Source organism: Hyperolius riggenbachi, chromosome 8 (assembly GCF_040937935.1).
Source record: "Hyperolius riggenbachi isolate aHypRig1 chromosome 8, aHypRig1.pri, whole genome shotgun sequence".
In the NCBI taxonomy this organism is placed as follows: domain Eukaryota; kingdom Metazoa; phylum Chordata; class Amphibia; order Anura; family Hyperoliidae; genus Hyperolius; species Hyperolius riggenbachi.
Window position 1 is genome coordinate 100,588,117 of NC_090653.1, and position 27,872 is coordinate 100,615,988.

At 41.4% G+C, this 27,872-nt stretch overlaps 1 protein-coding gene across 1 annotated transcript in view; it reads left to right on the forward strand.

Moving 5' to 3' along the window:
- Positions 1-227: 227 nt before the first annotated feature.
- The window catches only part of LOC137527384 (interleukin-13 receptor subunit alpha-1-like), a 39,510-nt gene continuing 11,865 nt past the window's right edge, over positions 228-27,872 (forward strand). The window contains exons 1-7 of the mRNA XM_068247897.1: positions 228-384; positions 2,604-2,737; positions 5,147-5,294; positions 9,024-9,144; positions 13,158-13,202; positions 20,175-20,362; positions 23,309-23,454. Of these exons, the coding sequence (XP_068103998.1) occupies positions 228-384; positions 2,604-2,737; positions 5,147-5,294; positions 9,024-9,144; positions 13,158-13,202; positions 20,175-20,362; positions 23,309-23,454 (939 nt within the window). The remainder of the gene's footprint in view (positions 385-2,603; positions 2,738-5,146; positions 5,295-9,023; positions 9,145-13,157; positions 13,203-20,174; positions 20,363-23,308; positions 23,455-27,872) is intronic.

Genomic DNA, 27,872 nt, shown 5'->3' on the forward strand with positions numbered 1-27,872 from the left:
TGCAAAGTAAACTCGAAAGTATTTGGCCAATCAGAGAATTCAAAAAAATGATTTAAAAAGAGACTCCTCGAAAATCTGCGGCATCGGAAATCAGCATTTCTGACCATTCCATGGTATCTTGAGATCATGATACTATGACAGTTATACCCTTACTAGCTGACCTCAACTGCCTTGTGTAATAAATAAAGGTCAGGAAAGATTCTCAACATGAGGTAGAAGTGAAACACATGTCCATGCAAATCCTCTTCTCACTTGTCTACTGGGCTCTCCTCTCAGCATGTACCAGGTCTCGGCATGATGATGTCATGGCCAGGACCTGGTACATGCTGACACTAGAGAGCAGTGGTACGAGTGAGCGAGACGATCGCTGCAGGAATCAGGAGGGTAAGTTACACAGCCATGCTTCCAGCTGCTGATCACTGCAAGGGATAAGGGTGGATATCACTAGATTACCAGGGAACTATTAAAGGGCCAAGGGTGGAGTAACCTACAGTACAGTACAGTAACCTAATGTGCAAGTACTTGTATGAGTACATGTATAACATAATCCTTGGTGCACATGGTGAGGCTATTCTACCTGCTGACAACAGTTTAAAGCCACAGCTCAGTTAGGCCTTGTTCACGTCTAAAATCGTAATCGCAAACGCAAGCGTTTTGCGATTTTGTAAAGCGGGTTTTTTTCCCCTCCCGGCGCTCCACTGCACGCTGTGCTTTTGGTAAAAGCGCTTTTCAACAGGTTTTTCCAGAGTGGTTTTGTCATCCACTCCCTGACGCAAGTCAGGAAGCGAGCTCTTTGACCAGAAAAGAATAAATACAATGTATTCATTCTAAAAGACGCAAACGCAATCACCGCATAAAGCAGTTTTGTGAGCATTTAGCGCTCTTCTTATACCGTCCATTTATAGCAAAAACGCCCCAAAAATGGGTACAGGCACTGTATGCGGACCGCAAAGCGGACGCAAGGTGCAGATCAGGGCCAGATTTACCATAAGGCACTGTAGGCACGTGCCTACAGGCGCCTTATGATGAAAAGATGGCTCACTCCCCTCCCCGAATGCCTCCCTTCCTCATTCACTATGCAGAGCCCTGATGAGAGTGTAAAGGAGAGGTTACTCATCCTGCTCTCGGCATTCCACTGATGATGAGATCTCCCTTCAGTCAGAAGCACCTCTAGCTACTTAATACTGAGGTTCCTCTAACGGTAACAGTAAATTCGGGCGCCTGAGGCTAGTGGACAAATCGGGCGCCGCCATTCACTCCTATAATAAATATCGTTTAATGGGCGCCCGATAGGAAAAAAGGGCGCCGGTGAAAAAATAACGTTTTAAAAGCGGCGCCCGGAGACTTAAGTGTTTTATTACTGCTTCTCATGATTACACTTATTTAATGATTTATACATTTTTAAATATTATTTTTAAACGAAAAACAGTACAATATTTTTTTTTCAAACATTATTTTTAAACGAAAAACAGTACATTTTTTTTTTTACATTATTTTTAAACGAAAAAACCAACAGGGGGGTCTTAGGTTTAGGCACCAACAGGGGGGTCTTAGGTTTAGGCACCAACAGGGGGGGGGTCTTAGGTTTAGGCACCAACAGGGGTCTTAGGTTTAGGCACCAAAAGGGCGGGTCTTAGGTTTAGGCAACCAACAGGAGGGGGTCTTAGGTTTAGGCACCAAAAGGGGGGGTCTTAGGTTTAGGCACCAACAGGGGGGTCTTAGGTTTAGGCACCAACAGGGGGGTCTTAGGTTTAGGCACCAACAGGGGGGTCTTAGGTTTAGGCACTAACAGGGGGTCTAGGGGTTCTAGGGGTAGGTACAGGGAGGGTTACTTAGGCACCAACAGGGGGGGTCTTAGGTTTAGGCATCAACAGGGGGGTCTAGGGGTTAGGGGTAGGTACAGGGAGGGTTACTTAGTAATTTTTTTTTTTTAAACGTTATTATACGTTTCAGTATTTAAACGAAAGATTAACGTTTTTACAATTGCCCGATTTAATGCACATTATTTAATGATTTATAACTTTAAAAAAACATTAATTTTAAACGAAATACAGTACAATACATTTTTAAACGTTATCCATGCTTATCGTTAAAAACCCGGCGCCCTTTTTTCCCAGCGCCCCTTTTTAACGTACGCTCCTCTAACTACCTAATACTTGGGGGCACCTCTAGCTGCTTAATAGTGAGGGTACCTCTGGCTACCTAATACTAAGGGGCACCTGTAGCTACCTATGACAGGCAAGGGAAGTAAGGGAGAAGTCATAGCTGCGACAGCCAGCACATTTGCATTCAGTTTGGGTGGAGGTTTGTAGGTTCATGGAGGGTGAAGTCTACGGTGCCAGGACATGCCGGGCCTGGTGCAGATATTAACCTTCTCATAGAGATTCATTGCACAAGCGTTTTGTGGGCGATTTTGAAAATCCTGTGCACTGGAAAAAAAGGCAAAAACGCCCTTAGTGTGAATGAGCCTTAATACTGGACAAGAAGATATCCAAACAAAAAGGAAATAATGTGTCTGTCTCTTGTGATAATAGTAGTAATGTAGTAATAAGTAGTAATTGTAGTAATAAGACATAATTTTGTTTTGCTTTTGGTGCTTGTAGATTTTCTTCAGCCTCCAACCAACATCACTGTAAAAATGAAGGGAATGTTTAAATTAATTTGGACATGGCAGCCACCTGTAGCAGCCTGCAATTTAACCTATGATGTGACCATAAGGGATGGATCTAAACAAAAGGTAATTATATATTTACCGACATTATCGTTTAACTCCACTCATTGCTGCAAGTAATGTTGATGTTCCTTCAAGAAATGTTGAAGGAGAAAACAGCTATGGTCCCCTCTTACTTTTTTTAATGGTTTACAGTTGTATAAAGGGAAAATAAATACATGTATGCAAAAAACTTTGGAGCTTCTAAATAAATGATAATTTGTTTAAAATAATGGCTTCCAGTCTATTACTCTACAAGGCAGGTAAGTCCATCTTTAACTTCCCCCTTTTAAACGGTTTTTAGACATTTTTATTCTTGTTGGCGCCTCTGTTTAAAAGTGTTTTGCAATCAGTCTAATCCACCCATGGTGGAGGGGTGTATCCCCATATTTCTCCTACAACAGAGAGCGACTTCTTAAACCTGATTAGGGTCAGGTTCTTATTCTCCGCACCTGCCCTGCTAGTGGTTACCTGTGTGGTAACCCATGTTTGTGAGTATAACCCTAGTTGTTTTTACTTCAATTTGCTGAATTGTTTTAAATACTACACTATATTAGGCTCTCGGTTTCCTATCTTCGTTTTTAAGCAAATACATGTATAGTATCTTTTGGTCTATTTTAAACTTTTCCTCCATACAGTTCTAGGCACAGATGTTTGCCTATTCATGTGCAGATGCTTATTAGCGTATATTGGGGTGTATTCAGCATTCAGAGAGGACATGTTGTGGTACAGACGCATGAGTTGGGTGCAGGGTGGTGACGCTAGTAAAAAAAATATGAGTGACACATTTTTTGCAATATAGGACACACTTCTTTCTCAAAACAGAGGGGGGGGGGGGGGGGGGGGGGAATGGTTGTGAATTATATTAAGAAGGTATGGTAGGCAAGTGGTGCAGAGTGCGCAGGGATGCTATATTACCTGATCCTGCCGCCATGCTCATTTCCCCCTCGTTCCGGTCCTGCTTCTACATGAGCCCCTCTTCTCCTACAGCTGCTGGCGATATTGCATACACTGCAAACACCTGCCACTATAGCGGTCCAGGTCCTGAATTCCTCATGGTCATCGTACTTCCTCATTAGTGGTTGTTATTATAACCACATGCACTGCTGGTGGTTACACTAATGAGGAAGTACGATGGCCACAAGGAACGGAGGACTTGGACCTGTACACATTGAGAGTAGAATGGTTTTTTGATGTCAAGAGCCAAACTCCAATGACAAGAGTGTCAGCATTCAGTTTCCGACAGCCAGATATCATTCATCCACACCTGTAGCTTAGCTAAGCAAACTTTTATGTATAGAGTAGGGTCTGTCCCACCAGTTGTGAATAATATGTAATAAATTTAGTGCGGTGTTATTATCAGTATAACAGTGGCACATTATGCTGTGATGTTTAATTATTTTTCCAAGTGTCAGCAAGGAAATTGCACATATGAAAGGAAATAAGACTGAGCCCTGTGGCACCCCACATATTCACTGGTTGCATGATATGTAAGTAACCCCCTTTGTGCTGGACTCTGGATGTACACAGGATATTATAAGTTCTTGTCATCACAAAAGCGCCAAAAACCTTCAGAGAGCGGATATAATTGTCTTGCAGTGCCAGGGTCCCAGGTTCAAATCTGGGCAAGGACATGATCTGCCTGGAGTTTGTATGGGGTCCCTGTGTTTATGTGGGTTTCTCTGTTTTTCCCTCAAAAATCAGCATTAGATAATGACAGGGACTATGACGATGACAGTCTGGATTGTGAGCTCCTCTAAGGACAGTCGGAGACACGATTATGGAGTCTAGCCAAGTAGCTAAATGCCGCCATTGGCATTATATGTATTTATGTAGCAGTGCCATCATCTGCAGTACTTTATAGACTTCATAGTCATGTCTCTTGGAGGAGCTGTCCTTGGAGGAGCTCACAATCTATTCATTAGTCAAAAGCCCCTGTCATTGTCTAATGCTTGTTTTTCATTCTTTTCTTCACACAGGTGCAATTTAAAGGACAACTGAAGTGGGAAGAATATGGAGGCTGCCATATGTATTTCCTTTTCAGCAATACCATTTGCCTGGGGTAGCCCTGCTGACCTATTTGGCTGCAGCAGTGTCTGAATAACACCAGAAACAAGCATGCAGTTAATCTTGTCAGATCTGACAATAAATGTCAGAAACACCTGATCTGCTGCGTGCTTGTTCAGGGTCTATAGCTAAAAGTATTAGAGGCAGAGGATCAACAGGATAGCCAGGCAACTGATATTGCTTAAAAGGAAATAAATATGACAGCCTCCTTATATTGTACCTCTCGCTTTAGTTGTTCTTTAAGACACTCCAGCAATTTTTTTCTCAGGTTAAATGAAGCCAAATACGCTTTTCCAGAATAATCTTGAAATGAAGCTTGGGAAGTGAAAGTCTGAATATAACTGCTATTCTTGTCATGTCACCTTCTAGTGGACACGCCGTTTTTTAGAAGATCCATATGTAGCCATAGAAGTTTACAAACTGAAGGATCTAAATAATATTTATCTTAATGACCTTGTGGCTAAGTGTGAAAGTATTAAATCTGAGAATTACAGTCTACATACACCATTGGCAGCAGGTAAAACTTTATTTTATTTTTATAAATTGATTTCTGATAAAATGTGTAGATATTTTGGTGTATACAAAAGGATATCAAAATCAAAGTGAATTCTGTAACGATCGGTGTAACACAGAGAGGATCTGATTATCGGTGATCTGCAGTATCACCGAAAATACAGATATATACCCGATTACTGATGATCTGCAGTATCACCGATAATCAGATACATCTCCAACCTCTGGACACCTGGGTAATATGAGTGTTTGGTGCAACAGTAATACTTTGAGGAGAGCACCCGTATAGAGGATGCAAAGCAGTAGGAGATACTGCCCAAAGAACAGGTTCCTTCCAATGGCCTGAGGCTCCCCAAGGGGCGGAGCCAGGCTGAGAGTGGAAAGGACCAGAGTGCGAGTGACACCAAGGTATAGTGTCACTGACAGGTCTGTGAACTATCTCCAAACAGGGGGGATAGTTCTCGAGGTCGGACAGGCCAGGGCGGCAACACACAGACAGATCAGGTACAGAGACAAGAGACAGAATCGGAATCCTAAGGCACGCAGAGTTTGGCAACAGAGTATCAGATATAGCGAGGTACCGAATCAGTGACCAGAAGAGTGGTCAGGAAAGCAGAAAGTCATAACAGATAATCCAGCAATGCCTAGACTTAGGTGTGAGCTCCTTGATCATCAACACCCTGGAACTAGTCCGAATAATGACAAAATGGTAACGCTAATTCCTAGTCTTGGGTGTGAGTTCCTTGATCATCAACACCCTGGAACTAGTCTGAATAATGACAAGATGGTAACGCTAATTCCTAGTCTTGGGTGTGAGTTCCTTGATCATCAACACCCTGGAACTAGTCTAGATAATAACACAGATAATATACAGTATTCCTAGTCTGGGGTGTGAGTTCCGTAGTCATCAACACCCTGGAACTGGTCTAGAGAATAACACAGATAATATACAGTATTCCTAGTCTTGGGTGTGAGTTCCGTAGTCATCAACACCCTGGAACTGGTCTAGAGAATAACACAGATTCTGACAACAAGGTCTGAGTGCTTCCACGTAGTGATCGCAACGACAGACACCAGAGAAATGACCAGCACCCAGTATATATACAATAGCGCTCTGCAGCGCCTCCCCTAAGTGCTGGACCAATGAGAACTGATAGAATTGTCAGCTGACCGGCTTGGTCAGCTGACTCCCTTCTGGCTGTCATAAAAGCTCTGCCTCTCAGCGCGCGCAAGTGTCCTTCTGAACCTGTGTGGACTATCAGTCCCAGCCACACCAGACATGTGTTGTAACCCATCCGCTGTGCTGGACGCAGAACCAGCCGCACCGCTATCAGAGCATGCGGCGGTTTCTGCGCGTTCAGCCATACTGACAGATGTTGGCCTATGTGTGCAAACCGCCGCATGGGACATGGAATCCGCCGCCTTGTTCTCAGGACATGCGGCGGTTTCTCCGCGTTCAGTCATGCTAACAGATGCAGGCCCACGCGCGCAACCTGCCGCGTTGGATGCGGAATTAGCCGCCTTGCTCTGAGCACCCGCGGCGGCTTTACCACGTTTTCTCACAAATTCATGACAATTTGGAAAGAACAGTGATCAGTCTTTTAAAATTGATCTGAATTTACATTGTCCATTTCATCAAGTATACCTGGCCTTTTTAATGCTATTTACCCAAGATTCCTGAATAGCCGCAGATGTGTAGACTCCAGAAAGAGCCTTAACATCCAGTAGCTAATGTTGCATAACATTACTCATCTTGCCAAACATTTGGCTGTCCCTGCTCCAAGCAATACATTTACAAAGCCGATTGAAGACAATTTTTATCTTGACGATCATGACTTTTATGAAAAGATCATCAACTAACAAGAAAAGAGTCATTTCTGCAACATTGCTTTTAAAGAAAAGTGTGACAGGAAACCAAACTATTGCAGGGATGCAGATCTTTTTTGTAATAAATCAGAAGTAATTTCGACTTTAATTCCACTTTAAGAAAATGAAGAACTATGAGTCTTGCATTGCTTCTTTGGAAACAGTTGGGATTGATTCACAAACGGCTGGTAACATTGCCCACCTCCTGGCAATCTTACTAGCCTATACTGAAACTGGTAATGCTTGTTGCACCAATAGCATGACTAGTGTTACCGTAGCAACGCACGTACACAGTGTACTCGCAGTTTGGAATTAGCGTAGCCTGCACTATGCTACTTTTTAACGCGTACACTGTTAACGTGCGTTGCTATCGGTGAAACAAGAGTTACTATTTTTAATACAGGCCAATAACATCGCCGCGGGGTGGGCAGTGTTACCGGCCTTTTGTGAATCAACCCCAACCTGTGAACTAACTGCAGGCAGGTTATTGACTAGTTAGTGGATTATTAAACCAGTTCTACATGAATAAGTCAACAGTGTGCATAATTTAACAAAGTAAAAAAAAATGTTTTCATTCTATGTCATTTCAGGGGTCAGAATAAAGATTAGCATAGGTGCATATTTTTTGCAGATCTGTGTATCAGTCTTGAAAGAGGCACAACTCATGAAGAAATAGGTCGAGAGGGATTTTGTTCCAAAATACTCATTGTCCTTCCCAAAAAGGAGCTAGGAATTAGGAGCTTTGTCAGCATAATTTAGGCATGTTACCACTGCCCTACTGATCAATACTAATCACTTTTTGGAGTTAGTAGATAATGATTGGTAGATTTTGGTGGCAGGTAGGAAATGATAATTAGACTTTAGTGGAAGGTAGGAAGTAATATTCAGAATCTTGAAATGGCATCTAGTGATCGATAGTTGTAGTTAGACTTAAGAGTCATGCCATAGTAGATAGCCATTTGTAGAGAACATTAGACTCTAATACTAGGTACACATCATGCAATTTTCTGACAGATTTACCTGCCAGATCGATTATTTCCAACATGTCTGATCTGAATTTAGATTGATTTTTCCAATTTCCTGATCATTTTTTTAAATCATTTTTTCGATCTTTTTTTGATCAATTTTCATAGAACTAAACGAAAATCGGTCGAAGAAATTTTTAAAACAATTAAAAAAAGTTTAGAAAATCGAAAAATAGATCAAAATTCAGATTGGATATTTTGGAAATAATCGATCTGGCAGGTAAATCTGCCAGAGAATTGTATGGTGTGTAACTAAGATAAGGGATTAAGCTAACGATCTTTGCACCCCGAAGCAAAACTCTGAGTGGGTCTCCCCTACATTCAGACCACCTTGCCCCATTCTCAGCATGGTGACTCCCATGCACAGTGAGCCTGTCTATCTGACAGGTCAAATAACCATCCCCCCCCCCCCCACACACACACACACACACACAAACACCCCATGACACTGCAGCCATTATGATCTAGTGTGACCATGGCAACACCTGCTCTGGAGGGGGGTTGAGACTGTATCAGGGATAGTAAGAAGTTGTGCCCCTCCTTAGACGTACACACACACCCCTCCCACAGTGGTAATGCCCCAAATTATAGAATAGGGCATTGCTCCCTGGATACACACAGACTTTCAAGGGATGGTTCATAAATATGTCAGCGCTATGAATGAAGACTCATACATGTATTTGAATAGATTTGTACCTACATACAGCTTTGCCAGTTAAGGGTTTGCTTATGTGGTGAACTGCAGATTCTGCACGTGTCTCCTTTGATAGTTGTTCTTGAATTATTGTCATAGGATGCCGTATATTAAGTAATAAAAATGATTTATGTTTGCTGTTTAACAGGTGAGGAAAATACCATGGTGAGAAATTTAAGTTGTATTTGGTACTACCTGGAATATGTCATTTGCAAATGGGAACCTGCTGAAGTCATTCATCCAGATGCTAACTACAGCCTACATTATTGGTAAGTGTGTGGAAGCAAATATATAATTGAAATGGGAAAACAATTATTCAACCAGAAAGAAAAAAAACACTGTCCTGAACCCGCACATATACCAATTGATCCAGGAGAAGGACAAAAACCTTACAAGGCCTGGGCCAATTAGCCTTAAAAGGAAAACTTCCTTCCCAACTGCAGATGGCAGTCAGATAATTCCCTGGATCAACTCTCCAGAGAATTATGTATTAATTATAGCTGTGGATGCCATTCAATGCAAGGAAAGCATCCAAGCCCTCTTTAATTTTTAAAGATATAAAGTTTGCCTAAGCTACTTCTTGAGGTAAGATATTCCAGATTTTAACCATTCTCACTGTGAAGGACACCTTTCTAAATACCGTATATACTCGTATATAAGTTGACCCGCGTATAAGCCGAGATCCCCACTTTACCATCAGAAACCAGGAAAAAGTGATTGACTCACATATAAGCCCCCTACTCAGTATAGCCCCCTCCACAGTAGCCTGATGTGCCCCCAGTGCAAGTCAGCCCCTCTCCCCATAGCCAAATGTGTCCCAAGTATGATATAGCTGTATCCCTGTTCACTGCACCGCTGACACTTTGCTGGCACGCTCCACTCCACAAGCCGGGGGACACAGGTAGTCTTGAGCAGCGCACTCTGCACACCATGTTGCAGGGGATGTAGGGAGCACAGAAACAGCAGGGAGCAAGCTGGCAAGAGCAGGATCACTAGTACACAATCCTTACACTCCCCTGCCAGTAACAAAACCTGCCCCACCATCCATTCTGCTCCTCTGACCCACATATAAGCCGAGAGGATAACTTTTCAGCACATTTTTCATGCTGAAAAATCAGGCTTATATGCGAGTATATACTGTAAATGGCAAAAACTGTTTTACAAATAGCTCATCTGCTAAGCTTCTGTATTTCCCTCTGGAGTGTGTGCGTGTATATATATATATATATATATATATATATATATATATATATATATATATACTGAACGGATTGAATGAAATTTGTCACACACATAGTACATTACCTGGAATAAAGTATAGGATACTTATTATTCCCCTAACCAAAAAGGAAAGTGGGCGGAGATAAATACAAGTTTAACTGGCAAAATGTAAACTGCAGCTATTCTCACACTGTTAATGGTAGGGTTCTCAAACTTTGCACAGTTGGTCGCTGGGTGACTAGGATTAATATTCAGAAAAGTGGGTGGAGCCTATAAAAGCCAATCAAAATTCACCTATTGATTTTCAAGGGGAATATTTACATTGCTGCCATTCTTGCACAGTTAATGGCACAAGCCTCAAACCGGGTACAATTGATCATTGGGTGACTAGGGTTCAAATTGAGAAAGGGGGTGGAGCCACAAACAGCCAATCAGATTTGTTTCATTCCAATGCAAATTATTGATGCCAAACACCGCAAAGCTCACAAACTTGGTAATTGAGTAATTGATTAATTGTGTGTTAGGGTTAGGAAAACTGGATGCAGCCAACACCAGCCAGATACATAACCGGGCAACAACCGGGTCATCAGTGGGCGGAGACAAAATACAAATTTCACTGGGGAAATGTAAACAGCAGCCATTCTTACACTGTTAATGGTAGGGTTCTCAAACTTAGCACAGTTGGTCACTGAGTGACTGGGATTAATATCCAGAAAAGTGGGTGGAGCCTACAAAAGCCAATCAAAATTCACCTATTGATTTTTAAGGGGAATATTTAATGCTGCCATTCTTGCAATGTTAGTGGCGCAAGCCTCAAACCTGGTACAGTTAGTCACTGGGTGACTGGGGTTTACATTAATAAAAGGGGTGGAGCCACAAACAGCCAATCTAATTTGTTTAATTTTAATGCAAGTTAGTGATGCCAAAGACTGCAAAGCTTACAAACTTGGTCATTGAGTAATTGTGTGTTAGGGCTAGGAAAAGTGGGCGCAGCCAACACCAGCCAAATACATAAGCAGGCAATGCCGGGTCATCAGTGGGCGGAGACAAATACAAATTTCACTGATAAACTGTAAACTGCAGATATTCTTACACTGTTAATGGTAGGGCTGTCAAACTTTGTATAATTTGTCACTGGGTGACTGGGATTAATATTCAGAACAGTGGGTGGAGACTACAAAAGCCAATCAAAATTCACCTATTGATTTTTGATGGGAATATGTAATTGCTGCCATTCTTGTACTGTTAATGGCACAAGCCTTAAACCTGGTTGAGTTGGTCGTTGGGTGACTGCGGTTCAAATTCAGAAAAAGGGGTGGAGCCACAAACAGCCAATCAGATTTGTTTCATTTCAATGCAAATTATTGATGCCAAAGACCGCAAAGCTCACAAACTTGGTCATTAAGTAATTGTGTGTTAGGGTTAGAAAAGTGGGAGAAGCCAACACCAGCCAAATACATACCCAAGCAATGTCGGGGCATCAGTGGGTGGAGAAAAATACAAATTTCATTTGCAAAATGTAAACTGCAGCCATTCTTACACTGTTTATGGTAGGGTTCTCAAACTTTGCACAGTTTAACACTGGGTGACTGGAATTAATGTTCAGAAAAGTGGGTGGAGCCAATCAAAATTAACCTATTGATTTTCAAGGGGAATATTTAATTACTGCCATTCTTGCACTGTTAATGGCACAAGCCTCAAACTTGGTACAGTTGGTCACTGGGTCACTGGGGTTCACATTCAGAAAAGGGGGTGGAGCCACAACCAATCCGATTTGTTTCATTTCAATGCAAATTATTGATGTCAAGACTGCAAAGCTCACAATCTTGGTCCACCCACTTTTGTGAATATTAATCCCAGTCACCCAGTGACCAACTGTGCAAAGTTTCAGAACCCTACTATTAACAGTGTAAGAAAGGTTGCAGTTTACATTTTGCCAGTGAAATTTGCATTTGTCTCAGCCCACTTTTTGGTTATGGGGATAAAAAGTATCATATATGTTATTCCAGGTAATGTACTCTGTGCGTGCCAAATTTCATTCAAATTCATTCAGCCATTGTTGCGTGATTGAGTAACAAACACCCAAACATCCAAACTTTCACATTTATAATATTAGTGAGATTACTGTATATACCCGCATATAAGCCTAATTTTTCAGCACAATAAATGTGCTTAAAAGTTACCCCCTCTGCTTATATGCGAGTCAAGTTGAGCAAAATGAATGATGGAGCAGGTTTTGTTACTGGCAGAGGAGCGTAAGGATATTGCACTAGCAATTCTTCTTTTGCCAGCTGGCTGATGTGTCCGTGCCGCCCATCCCCTGCAACATGGTGTGCAGAGTGAGCTGCTCAAGTCTACCTGTGTCCCCTGTCTTGTGGATCAGAGTGTGCAAGCAACTTGTCAGCGGTGCAATAATCAGGGATTCTTCCTGTGTGGCATTCGCTGTCTCATATCTATGACTCCATCTAGCGGCATCTTGAGACACAACTATCATCCTTGTGGAACATCTGGCTATGGGGAGGGGTGCTGACTTGCACTGTGGGTACATCTGGCCAATATGGAGTGGGCTATACTGGGGAAGGGGCTTATACTCGAGTCAATCACTTTTTCCTAGTTTCTGAGGGAAACATGGGTACCTCGGCTTATACTCGGGTCAGCTTATATACGTGTATATACGGTATTTATGTGTCCCAGTATTGCATTTGCTTTGGCTACTGCTGCTTGGCATTGTATACAGTTGCTTAACTTGTTTTCAACGTAACTTGTTTTCAACCAGTATTCCCAAGTGCTTTTCCAAGTCAGATGTTTCCAGCTGTATGCTATTTTTTTTATATGATGCTCTACTATTGGTACGTCCAAGGTGCATGACTTTACATTTAACAACGTTAAGGCGAGAGCACTTAAATGTCAACTTACAGAGTACACCTCCTTCTAATACATGAAGAATACTAACTATGGTGCCTGTCAGTATGACCCACCCAGGCATCAACAGAAATAAAGAAGCACATAAAAATGGTAAATACATTTTTCTAGATACTAAACCATTTCTCTCTTGGTACAGGGTCAAAGATGGAAAGACAGGGAAAAAAGTCACCCAGCCAAAAAAGTAAGTTGCAAGGTATAGATTACTGTAAGATTTAAGTATACAAGGTTTCTTACTAAAAGCTATGAATGTAGACATGTATGAAATTGTTTTTTCTGATGTGAAGAGCTTTGAGCCTTGATGTTTCTGATTCCTGAAAACAACAGAGCAACTCTAAACATTATCCTTAAAACTGTCAGAGCAGCTGGACTGCATGAAAACATGACCAGATCCCATCCAATGAAAACGGTGGCCTCTCCTAACATTTATTTGTTAGGATTGTTTATTTGTTAGGATTGTTAGGATTGTAACAATTGTTTTTTGTTTTGTTTTTTGAATGTTGTTGAATTTTTGTTGAATTTTTCAAAAACTTTTAAACAAGTACAAACACCATAGCAGCAGGGCCGGATCTACCATAAGGCACTGTAGGCATGTTTCTACAGACGCATGATGATTGAAGGTGGCTCACCCCCTCCCCCAGTGTTTCCCTCCCTCTCCCTCTTTCCTTCTCTGTGCAGAGTCCTCAGAAAAGTGCAAATGAGAGGTTACTCACTCAGCTCTCTGCATTTTACTGATGAGATCTCACTTTATTTGGGGGCAACAGTAGCTAACTAATACTAAAGGTACCTCTGGCTACCTAATGCTAAGTGACACTTGCAGCTATGACAGGCATGGGAAGTAAGGGATAAGTGACAGCTGGGCCAGCCAGCACACTTGTGGTGCGGTTCTGCAGGGGTTTGTGGGTTCATGGAGGGCAAAATCTAGGGTGCCAGGACATCTACGCCTATAGGCTCCTGTGAGGTAAAGCCTGCATAGCAGTGTTCATAAAATAACAAGTGTGATCCGGAATAAAACATTTCCCATACTTGAGTTCTTCAGTAGTGATGAGCAAGGAAAATGATCCTGACATGAAAATTTCCACAGACTCAAACAGGAAAATCTATGTTAGCCTGTCAAAGCCTCTAAGTAACAGTTAAATAACCAGCTGTCACATTATGGGTCATCAGCTACTGGCTTTAATAGGATACATTTCTTTACCTGGGTCAGTGGAAATTTGTCTTTTTTTGTGTTTCTCACTATTCTTGAATGGTACAGTCAGTAAAAGTAAAGATAACCTTGCACCTTTTTTTGTACCAAAAACTATTTTGGAATCTATACGGGGCCATTAAATGGAACCTGAAAAGAGAGGACTATGGAAGGTTTTTAGAAATTGTCAACGAGTTCTGACCTGCGTGCAAAGTTACTGCATGTTTTATGCAATATCAAATTAGGCCAATCAAATTAAATTCCTAACTGTTTGGACTGACCCAATTCCGAAGTGCAAACAATTTGCAAAATTGTACATTTTTGTGCAAATCAAATAAATTAGCAACTACACCACTATCTCTAAAGGTGTCTGATTAATTTATAAAAAAAAAATATAAAACAAAATCATAATAATTTTCCTGGCTGTAATGCTGACCCCTGACCCCCTAAATCCCTGACCTTAATCATCTATACAGATAAGGTGCTCTGCCTTAGTGCCTTTACTGAACTATCTTGGAAAGTGGGCAACTGACATTTAAGAGAAATTTAGACCCTTTTCACGCTTACCATGGTATGGTCCCTTGCATCGCACAAAAATGCCGTATCCTGTTGCAGAAGCAGTAATAGCCTAATGAGGCACATTAAAAACATTTCAGCCTTTGGGGATTTTTCACCTTATGCATCAGAGCAATTTTTACCTCCCATTCGTTCGTTAATAACTTTATCACTACTTAACACAATTTATTGATCTACATCTTGTTTTTTCCTCCACTAATTAGGCTTTCTTTGGGTGGTACATTTTGCCAAGAATCATTTTTTTATAAATACATTTTAACAGGATTAATAAGAAAAAATGGATAAAATTCATTTCTCATTTTTCATCCATTATAGCTTTAAAATAATCCACGCTACCATAATTAAAACCTATGTATTTTATTTGCCCGTTTGTCTCGGTTATGACACCATTTAAATTCTGTCCCTATCACAATGTATGGCACCAATATTTTATTTGGAAATAAAGGTGCATTTTTTCCATTTTGCATCCATCACTATTTACAAGCTTATAATTTAAAAAATGTTCGTAGTATACCCCCTTCAAATGCATATTTAAAAAGTTCAGACCCTTAGGTAACTATTCATGTTTTTTTGTTTTTGTTTTTTTTTGTTTTTTTTATTGTAATTTTTTTTTTCCATTAAAAATTTTATTTGGGTTAACTTTCTTTAAAAGTATGCCTCCCACTCCTCTGAGGCAGCTCCTGTCTGCTAATCACTCCATTGGTAACCCATTAACCAAAGGATCCCATTTTAAATCCTCATGTTATCATACAAAGCTTTAAATAAGTTGTCACCTCCACACATTTCCTCATAAATCTCTAGATGCCATCCCACCCAAAACATTAACTCCTCCCAGGAGATCCTGGTCATCCAGCTTGTTCACCTCCTTCCACATCCAGGACTTCTTTGGAACTCTCTTCCACAGCCTGTCAATCATGTTCTGAGGCAGGGCAATTCAAATGTACTAAAAAAAAACCACATATTTTCAGACAAGCTTACACCTTGCTGTAGGTGGCAGTGAAGGCTCACTGCTTCATCAATTAACTCTTGTGTCTCCTTGCCTAGTGTTTCCACCACACTACTCTCTAGAGATTGTATGCTAGCAAGGGCAGGGACTTTCTCCTATTGTTTCTTACCTTTTTTTTTACCTTTTGCTATAATGTATCATATGAACGAGTACCAATTTTAGTGTTATCACAATCCACACATCAACTATGTATGCATTTGTACTTGTATTGCTGGATGTCCTGATTGTACAGTGGTTTGAACGTCCAAGTTCTCATGTATATATGTTCCCTAATAATGATGGCCGAACATCAAAATGTTGTGTTCGCGAACTATACTGAGAAAATACGCGTCCGCAAACTGAACTGGTGAGCTCCATTGACTTTAATGGGCAGACGAACATCTAAAACCTTCAGAGCATCTTTGTAGCCACAATTTCTTTAAAAATGGTGTATAAAGTGTACCAGAACCCAGGCTGTGGCATGGCGGAGGGAAATCAATGGCAAAATAGTTGCCAAAAAATACGTATTTTAAGCAAACATTTTTGGTTATTTTTAAGAAATGTCAATGGCCACTAACTATACTGTAGAAGACTTGATAGAAACACCATATTTTCAGGATATGTTCAGGAGAAGAGTGGTAAAAAGGAGGAAAAAAAAGTCAAAAAGACCTTGTCATTTTTGAGAAAATTGATTTTACATTTTATGTTCAGATTGTGGGAAAACAGTTTTATTATTATTTTATCCTCTATAATAAAACCCCTGTGTCCCTTCGTCAAGCTGTCCCTGTGTAGCTGGCCCGGACAGCAGTTGCGACTGGAGGACGGGGCCAGTGAGCCGGGCAGGCAGACGGGTGCGCGTGCGCATGAGCAGCGGGTGTGCGCACTAACATGTAGCGGCAGTGGTGGCGATACCACTACCTAGAGCCCGTTTTTAAACGGGCTTAGGTAGACTAGTTGATTTATAAAGCGCCAACATATTCCGTGGCGCTGTACAAAGTAAGAAATGAACATGGGGTACATAATAATACAGACAATAGTGTATACCAATATACAAGATACATAGTTAGTGACAAAATACAAAAATGATACAAAATACAGAATACAAAATACAGAATTGGTAATGACAGTGATAAAAGTAACATGATAAATGAAATGTATAATGATTTCCAAGACACAAAAGGGGAGAGAGCCCTACCCTTGCAAGCTTACAATCTAAAGGGAATGGGGGGAAACAAGAGGAGGGGTAGTATACAACAAATATATAGAGGCCGTGTGTTTTAGGATACCTAGCAGGAGTGCAATTTGGTCTTAGGACAAAAGGAAATGGCCTAAGGCAGTGCATATGCTTGTCAGAACAAATGAGTTTTTAGAGAGCGTTTAAAGGTAACAAAGGTCGGCGAGTGACAGATGTGTTGTGGGAGGGCATTCCAGAGGAGGGGTGAAGCGCGTGCAAAATCTTGTAAACGTGAATAACAAAGCTCCCCCCCCCCCCCCCGTGTGTGATAGAAACACCAGAGTTGCAGGATAAGTTAAGGAAAACTGTGGGAATCGGAGGAAATTTTGTTTTCAAAAAGACCTTGTAGTTTTTGAGAAAATCAATTTTAAAGAGAACCCGAGGTGGGATTTAATTATGTTAGTGGGGCACAGAGGCTGGTTGTGCACACTAACACCAGCCTCTGTTGCCCCATGGTGTGCCTCCAGGACCCCCCTGCGCGCCGCTATGCCCTTTGCAGTGCTAGCGACACACAGCGTGTTGCCAGCACTAACGGCTGCAGCCCTGCCTCCAGTCGCGTCTATCAGCGGCGCATCGACCCCTCTCTCCCGCCCCTCTCAGTGGAGGAAGACTGAGAGGGGCGGGGGAGAGGCGGAGATACACGCTGACAGACGCGCGTGGGGCAGGGCTGCGGCGGTTAGCCCTGCCCCAACCAGTAGGCGCTCCCCCGCTGCACCGAGGGGATTTGGGGGTGAAGGGACCCCCGTTAAGCCGCGGGATAGCGGCGTTTTAGCAGGGGCACACATGCCCCTGCTATCTATGAGGTCTGAAGCGAGATTTATTCTCGCTTCAGACTCTCTTTAAATGACAGATAATGTATCCAGTGCACCTATCAGTAGTGTAGATTTACATATATCAAAACAGACAGCAGTGAATTTCATGATGAGGTTTCCAGGTGAAACCCTGTGGAAATGTGACAACACTTTGGCCAGGGAACGCTATGCAGCCGCAATATGGCTGCATAAGAATCCCTGGCAACTTGACCTTTTTTTTTTTTTTTTCTTTCTTTTTTTGGCCATTACATTTTTTTTTGCTCAAAGTGTGGGAAATTTAAAAAAATGATGTGGGGTCCCCCATCTCGAGCCTCTTTAACCCCTTGTCCCCCCATGCAGGCTGCGATAGCCAGAATTTTAATGGTCCAAAAAAATAGGTAAAGTTGCCAGTTTCCTCTGATTCCCACAGTTTTCCTTAACATAGCCAGCCAATTTGGTGTTTCTATCACATACTGGGGCTTTCCTATTACCCACTTTCCCACACTCTGAATACATTTTAAAATCCATTTTCTGAAAAACTACAAGGTTTTTTCTCATTGTTCCCCCTTTTCTCCTTAACATATCCTGAAAATTAAGGGTTTCTATCTGGCTATTAACCGCTAAAGTCTGCGACCATTGACTTTAATTTCAACTGCGAACGCAAACTTTTGAAAGGAAAGTTTGCATTAAATTGGTGAATGGCAGAAGTTTGCTGAGAACTGTTTTTCTGGTGAATTGTTCTGCCATCACTATTCCCCAATATTTGTTTTACACAATGTACAATGTTGGCACTATATAAATAAAACATAATAAAAAATAGCTGCCCAAGTTTTGTCCCTGCCAGCAGTACAAAACTTAAGCCATAAGGATGATGATCAAGGGGTCAAATTACACTTATCTACAGAAAAAGAATCTGCATAATTTTGGAAATAACTAAAGAAATGTTCAGCTTTGCCCAGGGTTAATCTATATTAGTCTACAAATTCTTCTTTCTTCAGGTTTCCTTTAACCTCCCTGGCGGTAACCCCGAACGTAGTTTGGGATAAGCCGCGCAGGAGGTTTTCTCAGGCCCTGCTGGGCCGATTTGCTTAATTTTTTTTTTGCTGCACGCAGCTAGCACTTTGCTAGCTGCGTCAGCACACCGATCGCCGCCGCCCCGTGCTCGATCGCCGCTATCCATCGTGCCGCGCCGCCCCCCCCCCCCCCCCCAGACCCCGTGCGCTGCCTGGCCAATCCGTGCCAGGCAGCGCTGAGGGGTGGATCGGGACTCTCAATGACATCATGCCATGGCGACGGGGGAAGCCCTCCAGGAAATCCCGTTCTTTGAACGGGATTTCCTGATTGGAGATCGCCGACGGCGATCGAAGCGGATGGGGGGATGCCGCTGAGCAGCGGCTATCATGTAGCGAGCCCTGGGCTCGCTACATGATTTAAAAAAAACAAAACTGCTGCGCGGCCTCCTGGCGAAATTTATTAGACCGCCAGGAGGGTTAAGGATGCGTAAGTTGAAAGTGATAATGGTACAAGGAGGACCAGATAATCTTCCAGGCAGATGCCTAGGGCCTAGTGGAATATCAGTACCCTCTTTGCTACCTCTTGTGAGTACCATCCCCTTTTCACTTACCTAAATATTCAGATGGCAAACAGAGCGGTGGCCACGCATGTTACAATAAAAATATATAATTTGACTGCAATTCAATAAAAATGATCGGTTAGACAGAAAAATCAAACGTTTTTCTTTTATTCGAGCAAGAAAACTCAGCCACTCCTGATCGACTTATATTGATACAAATGGGAAATTGAAGATTACTTGATCAAATATTTGTTTCGACTTTGCTGTACAACTGATCATTTTTATAGAATTGAGGTAATATTAAATCTTTTTATTTTTTTATTTTTTTGTGGTGGAACCTTGCTTTTGGTCTCTTAACAGTTTCTGTCTCTAGTACTGGCAGCGCTGTTCCTGCCACTAGTTTGTCCTGGACATTGATCAGATAATATGAACTGTTAAAGTGGACCTGAACTTTTGCACAGGACCGAAGGAAATCATAGAGAAATGCACCCTGTATGCATTTAGAGTGTTTAGCCTGTCTAATACCCCTTTATCTGTGACTAATCACAAGTGTAATTTGATCTCTCAGCTGTGTCAACTGGCTACCATGGCAGAGCAGCTAATTTGTAAACACAGGATGTTAACCCTATGGCTGCTTCCATGAAAGCAGGAAGTAGACACACTGCAGTTTTATTGCAGGATTTGTATCAGCTGTTACAAAGAAATGTTTTTCTTTAAAGATGATTATGCTGCTGTTTAGCTTTTAGAGCAGAGAGGAAGTTCTGAGTTTTGACTTTTGCTTATGCCAATGTCTGTTCAATTTGGATTGTAGGTTTGAGAACTTGCTACATTCCGGAAATGTTTGCCATCACTATATGACAAATGGCAATGCGTTAAATGTTGGATGCCAGTTCCAATTAAAAAAGAACATATCATCTATGACTGAGCTTTTAATGGTGGTTACAAACCAAAAAAACAGCATAAAGCCCTTCATTTTATATAAAGATGCTAATTCCATTGGTAAGTTTTTATCACAGTTAAGTCTGTTGTTCTTTACTAAAGTAGGGCAAAGTGCAATGATGTGCAAAGTGCTGTAACCCCTGGTAATCAAATTTTGCGCAGTGAACAAATCATATTTAACCTTGTCGGCATCATAAGTTAAAACCCAACTATTTTTTCCCCAGTCCTGCATAGATACTTATTGGGAAAACTTAATTATGTATAAATGATTTAGTCAGTGTTGCCCATTGTAAAAGCTTTCCTCTCCCTGACTCTGATTTACATTCTGACATTTATCACAAGGTGACATTTTTACTGCCGGCAGGTGATGTCAGTGGAAGGAGATGCTGCTTGCTTTTTTGGCAGTTGGAAACAGTTGGAAACAGCCATTTCCCATTTCCTATTCTTGGTTACGGTTTCTCTTTAGAGGGAGTTAAGGTTCCCTTTAAGCTCCTAAAGGCCCATACACAAGCTGGATTTATGTTGCCGAGGGAACCGATCCCTGCAATGCCATGTGATGGGCGGGACGAGCGGTAAGCACAAAGCTATTGGCTGTCGCTTGGCCGGGTTAATCCACCTGGCAGATTGCTACAGTGACTTAAAAGCTCAAAGTGTACTATTTGTCACCATGTAAAAGAAATTAGCTTTACCCAGCAGCAGCTGTTATCCTTTTCAACAACTTCACTAATCTAGTGACTGGCAGCATATTTTGCCAGTTCCTGTGAGAAACGCCATGTAATGGACATATTTACAGTGGGTTGCAAAAGTATTCTGCCCCCTTGAAGTTTTCCACATTTTGTCACATTACTGCCACAAACCTGCATCAATTTTATTGGAATTCCACATGAAAGACCAACACAAAGTGGTGTACACGTGAGAAGTGGAACGAAAATCATACATCATTCCAAACATTTTTTACAAATTAATAACTGCAAAGTGGTGTGTGCATAATTATTCGGCCCCCTTTGATCTGAGTGCAGTCAGTTGCCTTTAGACATTGCCTGACGAGTGCTAATGACTTTCATGTGGAATTCCAATAAAATTGATTCATGTTTGTGGCAGTAATGTGACAAAATGTGGAAAACTTCACGGGGGCTGAATACTTTTGCAACCCACTGTATATGCCCATGATAACAAAGTAAAAAAAAGCTGAAATATTTGTCATTAAATCTTGCCTAGAACTTTTTAAGTTTTTAGACAAAAAATTAAACTGCTGGGAAGTCATTATTATGAGTAGCAGGATAGATACAATTGCTTATCTCATTAGACTATTTTCACCTCAGGTCTACTTTAAGTTATGGTTTGAATCTGTTATGATCGCTTCTGCAGCGTTTGCTGCTGGCTGCAGTGGTATTGCAACCCAAGCAGTTCTGATGTCATTACATGCATTTGCTTGCATAGTTTGGTTTGCACTTAAGCTAGTTGCTGATTCCATCTGCAGTCGCTCTGAAGTTAATGACAGGTTAATATGCTTTTGTGTAAACAAACATTGTCTGCTGCAATGGAGGGGCAATCCCTTTCTTGCAGGCTGCATATCATTGTCTGCCTTTTCCTGCTGTCAGCCTGTGATTAATTACCATTCACTTGTGTGGGAATCTGCAGGTCTGCTCCCATTGGATGACCTCAGTATAAAGAACTGCTTCCTGCAATGCCTCATGGGCTACCATAGTCTCAGATTCTGTCTGTTACTCTGCTCGTGCCCCACCTCGTTCCTAGTCCGTGTGGACTGCGCTGACTCCTGCGAAGGGGTCAGCGAGTCCTCCTAGTGCTGCTCTTGTTCTAGAAGTTGTTACTCTGCTTGTCTTGTGTCATATATTGGTTCATCGCCAATATATACGCATACTTGCGCATTTTGTTATTTTCCTTGTATTCGTGTTACGTTGATACATCAGTGTCGCTGATATATACGTACACGAACTGTTTATTTCCTGTGTTCAGTTAGTCAGCCTTCCAGCACGTTTTGGTAGTTTGCGCGTATCGTGAGCACCTGTGCTGAGCTAGTATCCTGCTCCTGGTCCTGTTTGTGGATTGCGTTCATCTCTGCGAGGAGATAACGAATCCTTCTGAATCCTGTCCTGTTACCGTTTGTGGATTGCGTTCATCTCTGCGAAGAGATAGCGAATCCTTCTGAGTCCTGTTCCCTGTATTGCTCCAGTGCTAGTCAGTGTTCCTGCTTATGTCATATATCGGTTCATTGCCGATATATACATATGTTAGTCAGACGTTACAAATAGTTTCATTGATAGCTGTAATTGTAATACGCTAGGAAAACATACTTATTGTATATTTGTCTGTGTTACGTTCATCTATCTTGATCCTGCTATTTCCTGACTATCTTGTCCTGTCTTTGTGAGGCACGCCATCGCTGCAAACGCATTGGCTGCCTCATTCCAGTCTGTCTTGTTGTGGACGCTTGCTGTCACTAAGTAGTGGCTAGTTAAGCAAGCGTTCATTCTGTCTACCTGTCCTGATCTCCTCAGTCCTGGTTTATGCGCTCAGCGCTACTTTGCGCTGAGACGTTATTACGAAAGTGTTGTTTGTGGCTGTTCGGATCTGCACCGGCTCTGTGCACCACAATCTCCTATTGGAGTCAGTCCTCTCCTCCACTAAACTGGGGATATACTGATTCCTTGTGCTGGTGTGTGTACCTCCTTCACGTCAGCTTATGTGTTGCATGCTGACTGTGGAGATTACACCTCCAAGCTTAACAGAATCCTTAAATTAAGGATTTCATTAGGTAAATTGCTTAGTGAATATTACATGATTTACTACCAAGGTGATAACAGGAGAAACTTCTCAGAAGCCTTATCAAAGACAGTAAAGAAGCTTAGTGAATTGTGGCTTAACTCTCCCTAAAAATAAAATGGTCCCTAGACTGTAAAAACCATGGAACTGTTGTATGTTCTTTTTAAAATACTGCATGACAAAGTGTTGTTATAGTAATAAATATGTTTCCTCATCCTTTAGGAAAACTCAGACCCCCTACAATATACGTGTCCAGGACTGCAAACCTAAACTTAAATGTTACCTGGAATGCATCACATGAGTATAAGAGAATAGCATATGAAGTGGCATATATAAGCTCGGCTGAAGAAAAGGAGGAAACAAAATGTGTAAGGAATAATCAATCATCACTATTGGTTGAAAATATTTACCTTCAAGCAGAAATGAGTATTGGCACACATATGATTTTGAAGTGAATGGTTCAGTCTTTTTTTGCCCCTCTGCATTTCATTCTTTCATGTTTGCAGTGTGATTGTAGCTTATGATTAGACATGAGCAGCAGCTACCACTGAGCTCCTTACTAAAAATTCTTATTAGGCCTGGGTAAAAACTAAAATCCTTAACTATGTGAGTTGCAGTAAGTTTTAACTCATTGCACATAGTGTGCATTTTTCATGGGAACATGAAAGTCCATAGACTTTCATTTTATCATTCACACTACAACAGTGAGTTGCTATGCAGTGCATTTAAACTCGACGGAAGTTTTAACTAATGGAATGCATGGAAGAGCAATGAAACGCACGGAAAAACATGGAAATGCGCAGCAACTCACAAACCCATTCACACCCATTCATGAGTTTTTAATTCATGCATTTCAACTCACTGACTAGTGTGAATGAGCCTTTAGTAGACAGTCTTTCTGCTTGTAATGTAAAGTATACATGTGCTGTTTCTCAGCATGAGAGCTCCAGTCAGATTCCTTGGTTCCTGCCTATCTAATCTGCAAGTGTTGGTTAAAACTAGGGATGGTCGAAAATGCCCATTTTCGATTCCACAAAAATTCCGATTTCCAGCTTTACATTTTTTTATTTTTGAGGAGTATTTTATTAGTCATTTTTTTGTATCTGAGAATGCAAATTAAAAAATCGGAAAAATGGAAAATCAGTCTTGATTGCTTGATTGGAGTGAAATCAAAATTTTGCTAAAAAATACTGCATTCTCTGATTGGTACAATTCTTTTGAGATCTGTGATTCTGCTAAAATTACAGAGCTGCGGTAAATCGGATTTCTGCGGAATTCTGATTTCCGTTTTCCATATTCTGCTTTCTGGATTCTTATCGGAAATGCAGAAGTTTCAATTCCGCAGAATTGGAATGAGCTTCCCTAGTTGAATCACACACCAAATATCTGATCTGCAAGTACACTATAACCTCAGTGACTCATCGTTGTCAGCTCCCATAGCTGGGACTTCAAGTCACTGATCAGACTAATGGTGGCCACTAATGATCCAATCTTTTTAATCCAGTCTTACCATTTCTATGTAATATAAGGGAACTTCCTATAGTATCCATTCACTCAGTTTACTCTTCTACTAGATAGATTTGGTAAAATTGGATGAAAAAGATTGGATCATTAGTGGCCACCTTACGGGCCGATTCACACTCAAAATCCCAATAACAATTTTTTTGCTGTAAATGGAAGAGCAAAGGAGGTCTGTTTTCTTTACATGTACTGTAAAATGTGTTTATTTGTGATTTGGATATTATTTAAAAAGATATGAGCCTAAATCTATATACACAATTACACACGCATGATCATAGCTGAGGCAGCCTATAACCGCCTCAGCAGATATTTAGTGTGTGTATGACCGCCAGCCCACAAACACATCAATTTGTCCGAGGGACGGCTGATTGCATTGTGCACACTGCTTCCCCGCATGACATCATGCATGCAATTCTCCATGATTCCTCTGCCTTCCCTACATAGCAACACAATGAATCATCAGCTATACAGCTGACTTCTCGTCTTTACAGCCCAGCCCAGCAATGTCACCCAACGGGATCGGGTCCCGCTCCCTGACGGGTGACGTCAGTCACAGGTGTGTACGCATCTTCAGCTAACTCTGTTGAAAATGTTTGACAAAGCAGCAGGGTGCAAGGAGTCTGCATGTGCCCTCTGCCCATCAACAGCACAGATACTGAGGACACTCTTAAGAGACAAGAAAAATCTTTAATTAAAACAAAAAAGTTTTACATTTCTTTAATATAGCAATGTAGTATCAGCTAGGACCATCTTCAACGTGATTCCTGAACTCCTGCTTTAAAGAGGCACTGCAGTGTTTTTTTTTACCTCATTTTCTTATGTAGGCATCTTCATCTTTAAATTCCATGCTGAATCGCCGCATCCCTGTGGCAGAATGAGTAATTTTTGCCCCTGAAATCCCTTAAATAAATTCTACGACTTTTCAGGTTGCAAATTTTGCTGCCCAGAAGATGCAGAGCTTTGCGCAGTAGCTCAGCCTCTTCTTCAGTCAATCTCCACCTCTCCCCGCCCCTCTCAGTGAAAGAAGACTGAGAGGTACGATGAGAAGCGGAGATTGACAGGAGAAGAGGCAGAGCTACTGCGCACAGCTCTGCCTCTTCCTAGAAGGAAAATCTGCAATCCTGGAATCTATTTAGGGCAGGGGTGCCCAAATGCCCATTAGGTAGATCCCGATCTACCGGTAGATCGCGAAGAACTTCATGGTAGATCCCAACCCCACTACATTTTCCATTCTGTATATACGGATGTGTTCCTAAAATTGTACATAGGTAGATCATTTTGACTTGCTTTGATTTTTTAAAGTGGCTCACAAGCCAAACAAGTGTGAGCACCTCTGATTTAGGGCATTTCTGGGGGACATGATACTCGTTCTGCCGCGGGAATGCGGTGAAACATCCTGGGTATTAATGCTGAAGATGTCTACATAAGAAAATGAGATAAAAAGATCTGCTTCAGATTCTCTTTAACTTTTTCAAGAGTTACTTGAAGAACCTACGAGCTCTAGCAAACCAGACTTGGATTTATGAAAGATTATCTAGATTTTGCAAACCCTGGTCTTAGACACATGAAAACTTTCACCAACACCTGTATACAATATATGGAGATGCTTTTTCAATTCTAGTGGTGGGAGCAGCATGATTTAGTGGCAAGGAGACAGGGTATTGGTAATAGAAAGTGGTGAAGGTTAGTTTTAGAGGTAGGTAGGGAGGGGGTTAGTTTAAGGGATAGTAGGGGGTAGTGTTAGGCGTAGGTTGGTGGGATTAGTTTAGGTGTAGGTAGGGCAGGGGCAATGGGAGAGATAGGTAAGTTAAGTTATAGTAGAATATCTGTAAAATTATAGATATACTATTAACTGTAAAAGGACATAGTAAAATGTTGCCCGTTTCCACATGTGCGGTGCGAATTAGTTGCGGGAAACGCAAAAACGAATTTGCATGCGTATGCATTTGTATGTGAATTTTACCGCAAATTTGCATACGTTTTTGCGTACTTTTGTATGTTTGCGTATTTAACCATGTCAGTGCCTGTGTGCTTTTACATTGATTTTAGGCGAAAACGTACGCAAATTTGCATGAAAAATCGCATAGTTAAAACGCATGCGAATTTCCTTTTAAATACATTGTGTGGGAATCGCACACCACCTTGCATTGTGCGAATTCTGATGGCTCTGCCGTGCAAATTTTTCCTGCACAGAAAACCGCAAAAAAATCCTGACAAGTAGAAACAGGCCCATCCATTTGTATTGGTTATGCAAATCTGCACGGGCCCTTACTGATATTCTACTAGTGGGAAATATGATAGCGGTAAAAGGTTTCATTCTGGACATGGTGGGCACCAGAGTTCTGCTAGACTTTAGCCGAATTCTAGCTTTAAAAATTAACGACAGGATTAGTGCGATTAAGCAGAGAGCGGAGAGACGGGGTAGCGGTAATAGATAGCGGTGAAGGTTAGTGATAGGGGTAGGTGGGTAGTTAGTGTTTGGGATAGGTGGATGGTAGTGTTAGGCGTAAGTTGGTTAGTGGTAGGCATAGGTAAGGGAGTTATAATGCGAGAGAGAGGTTAGGGTAAGTGATAGTAAAATATTGGTAACGATAAATGGTCATAGTAGAATATTGGTAAAGTTAGCAATGTTCTACTATCAGGTATATCTTTTTCCATGTACGCCCACTCCCCTCATTCACTGTACTTGGTTTTGCATTTTACTTGCAAGAAATTTTACTTTATTGATTAATAAAAGACAATGGCTTCACTTCATCAAAGGCTGTTCGATAAGAAAAAAAACAAGTCGGCAAAATACCACATTTGGTATTTTAGACTTTTTTTGCTAATTCATCAAGATTTTCACAGGTGCGGTAGAAGTTTGGTAATTTACCAAAACCCATGGCTTCAATTCACAAAAACCTGTTTGATAACAGCACGAGTATGGAGTTGTCTCTGGTTTGTTACATGCTGTTCCGTGCAGTGAAAGCATTACAATTGTAAAAGGCATCCCAGACATCCCTTTAGAATGTACATGTTTGTTGTACTGTTTGCTATACTGCCTCTGCCTCCTCTGAATCTGTTCATTAGTCTTTCTTAACATTTTAATTTATTGCCACAGTTTAGGTGAACTTCTAAGAAACATTAAACCTGCCATGTTGAGGTGATTTCCTCACTTGCTCCTCTGCATCTTCAAACAGAAACCTAAAGTGTTAAACGTTTGAAGGACTGTAGGGGGAAACTACTTTTGTAAGGGCTCTCTGCTCTGCTGCCTGGGGGTAGAGAT